Source organism: Leucopleurus acutus (genome assembly GCF_964270905.1).
Source record: "Leucopleurus acutus genome assembly, chromosome: 5".
In the NCBI taxonomy this organism is placed as follows: domain Eukaryota; kingdom Metazoa; phylum Chordata; class Mammalia; order Artiodactyla; family Delphinidae; genus Leucopleurus; species Leucopleurus acutus.
Window position 1 is genome coordinate 124,766,076 of NC_139147.1, and position 2,686 is coordinate 124,768,761.

General features: G+C 67.3%; 1 protein-coding gene across 1 annotated transcript; it reads left to right on the forward strand.

Moving 5' to 3' along the window:
- Positions 1-376: 376 nt before the first annotated feature.
- On the forward strand, positions 377-1,513 carry FOXL2 (forkhead box L2; the record flags this gene model as incomplete). Its single annotated transcript, XM_082839673.1, has 1 exon — positions 377-1,513. One exon carries the CDS (start codon positions 377-379, stop codon positions 1,511-1,513), a length of 1,137 nt encoding a protein of 378 aa, XP_082695799.1.
- Positions 1,514-2,686: the final 1,173 nt, after the last annotated feature.

Below are 2,686 nucleotides of genomic sequence, written 5' to 3' on the forward strand. Positions count from 1 at the left end.
CCAGGAGGCAGCTCCGCCAGAGACGCGGGTCTTGCCTCGGGAAACCGGAGGGTGGGGGGAGGGGAAGAGCGCAGAAAAGAAAACCCACCGAGGCGGGGACTGGCCTGGGCGGGGAGGGGCGGCGGAGCCGGAGCCCCTCTCTGTTGGGCGGACTGCCCATGGCCAGAGGCTGAGTTCCACTCCCGCCGACCTCTCCCTAGGGGAAGGGAAAGAAGAGAGAGGCGCGAGAGGCCGCCAGCGAGAGCGCGGGCGGCATCCGCAGTCTCCAGAAGTTTGAGACTCGGCCGTGAGCGGACTTGTGCGCCGGGACTCTTTGCCGCGCCAGCGCCAGCGGAAAAGAGCAGGGACTACCCGGCCGCGGCGTGCCGGCTTTGTCATGATGGCTAGCTATCCCGAGCCCGAGGACGCCGCGGGGGCCCTGCTGGCCCCGGAGACCGGCCGCGCAGCCAAGGAGCCCGAGGCGCCGCCGCCGCCGAGCCCGGGCAAGGGTGGCGGCGGCGGCGCCGGGACAGCCCCAGAGAAACCGGACCCGGCGCAGAAGCCCCCATACTCGTACGTGGCGCTCATCGCCATGGCGATCCGTGAGAGCGCCGAGAAGAGGCTCACGCTGTCCGGCATCTACCAGTACATTATCGCCAAGTTCCCGTTCTACGAGAAGAACAAGAAGGGCTGGCAGAATAGCATCCGCCACAACCTCAGCCTCAACGAGTGCTTCATCAAGGTGCCGCGCGAGGGCGGCGGCGAGCGCAAGGGCAACTACTGGACGCTGGACCCGGCCTGCGAGGACATGTTCGAGAAGGGCAACTACCGGCGCCGCCGCCGCATGAAACGACCCTTCAGGCCGCCGCCCGCGCATTTCCAGCCGGGCAAGGGGCTCTTTGGGGCCGGAGGTGCCGCGGGTGGCTGCGGCGTGGCAGGCGCGGGGACCGACGGCTACGGATACCTGGCGCCCCCCAAGTACCTGCAGTCCGGCTTCCTCAACAACTCGTGGCCGCTACCGCAGCCGCCCTCGCCCATGCCCTACGCCTCGTGCCAGATGGCGGCGGCCGCTGCGGCGGCGGCCGCAGCAGCGGCGGCCGCAGGCCCGGGCAGCCCAGGCGCGGCCGCTGTGGTCAAGGGGCTGGCGGGCCCGGCTGCCTCGTACGGGCCGTACTCACGCGTGCAGAGCATGGCGCTGCCTCCCGGCGTAGTGAACTCGTACAACGGCCTGGGAGGCCCGGCCGCCGCGCCCCCGCCGCCGCCGCCTCACCCCCACTCACACCCGCACGCACACCATCTGCACGCGGCTGCCGCACCCCCGCCGGCCCCGCCGCACCACGGGGCCGCCGCACCGCCCCCCGGCCAGCTCAGCCCCGCCAGCCCGGCTACTGCCGCGCCCCCGGCGCCCGCGCCCACCAACGCACCCGGCCTGCAGTTCGCCTGCGCCCGGCAGCCCGAGCTCGCCATGATGCATTGCTCTTACTGGGACCACGACAGCAAGACCGGCGCGCTGCACTCGCGCCTCGATCTCTGAAAGGCCAGGGCCCGCCGGCTGCGAGGATGCAGGAACGCGCGACGCCGGCCTTGGACGCAGCCACCGCCGCCAGCCAGACCGCGCGCCCGCTGGGGCCGCCCCCTGAGCCAGCGCCCACGGCCCCTCTGCGCCTCCGCGCTCCCCTCGGCTCCCCTCGCTCCTCTTTGTCTCCGCTTCTCCTCCTGTGCTCGCCTCCCTGCCCTCTATGCCCTTTCGCTCCTCCGGCCTACAGGCCGCCTCTCCACGCGTTTTCTACAGGCCTAGTCTTCTCCGGGCGCCCCAGCGTCCAAGCTGGACACCGGTTGCCAAAATTCACGGCGGAGAGGAAGTGCCCGGGGCCGAGGTGCAGCCGGGCGTCGGCGGCGCAGACCTCCTGGCCTTCTCTCACAGGTCGGTGCGCTCGCGCTCGGCTCTCTCCGTCCGGCTGCCGCGCCATCCTTGGCTAGAAGCGCCGGCCTGGGCGGGCAACGAGACCCTTGCCGACCGAGAAAGGGACGAAAGTGTATTTGCTCCGCGTACCCTCTTGGAGCTGTTCAGAAGCCCCTTGCTGGGGCCCACTGGGCCGGGCGGGGGTTGGGCCGGAGCAGGGAGCCGGGGCCGCCTCGCTCGGCCGCCTGCGCCCGGGTTTACACCGCATCCGGGCTCGGAGAGAGGCTGCGTTTCCCCCGCTCTCCATCCCGGCGCTTCGGGCCCCTTCAGGCCCGGGCGGCTGGCTAATGTTTTGCTAAAAAGATGGGGAGGGCTATTTTAGATGATATCAAAAAATATATTTTTTAAAAGAAAAATCTCACCGGAAAACCGGCGAAGTATTGTGGCCTTGGAGTTTGCTAAAGCAAAACATGAAAATCTTCTCTACAGGAGATTTGAAGTAGAATTCCTGTCGGCCCTTCAAAAAGCTGTGTTCACAGAGGTAGGAGAATATGCCCAGTAACAGACGGTTTCCTCTGCAAACTAGAGGATTTCCCCCCTCAACCTATCTTTTAAAAAAATATCAAAAAATTTCCCCTATCTTCCGATGCAAACCCCCGAGCGCCGGGAGATCACTGCCTGCCTGGCGGAAGCTGCAGGGACAACTCATCCCCTCCCTGATTTTTGTTTTTCAAACGTCTTGCTTCTCCCACCTTGGGCAGGAGAAATGTGAAACCCGGCAGCAGTCGGACCAGGCGGGCTTGT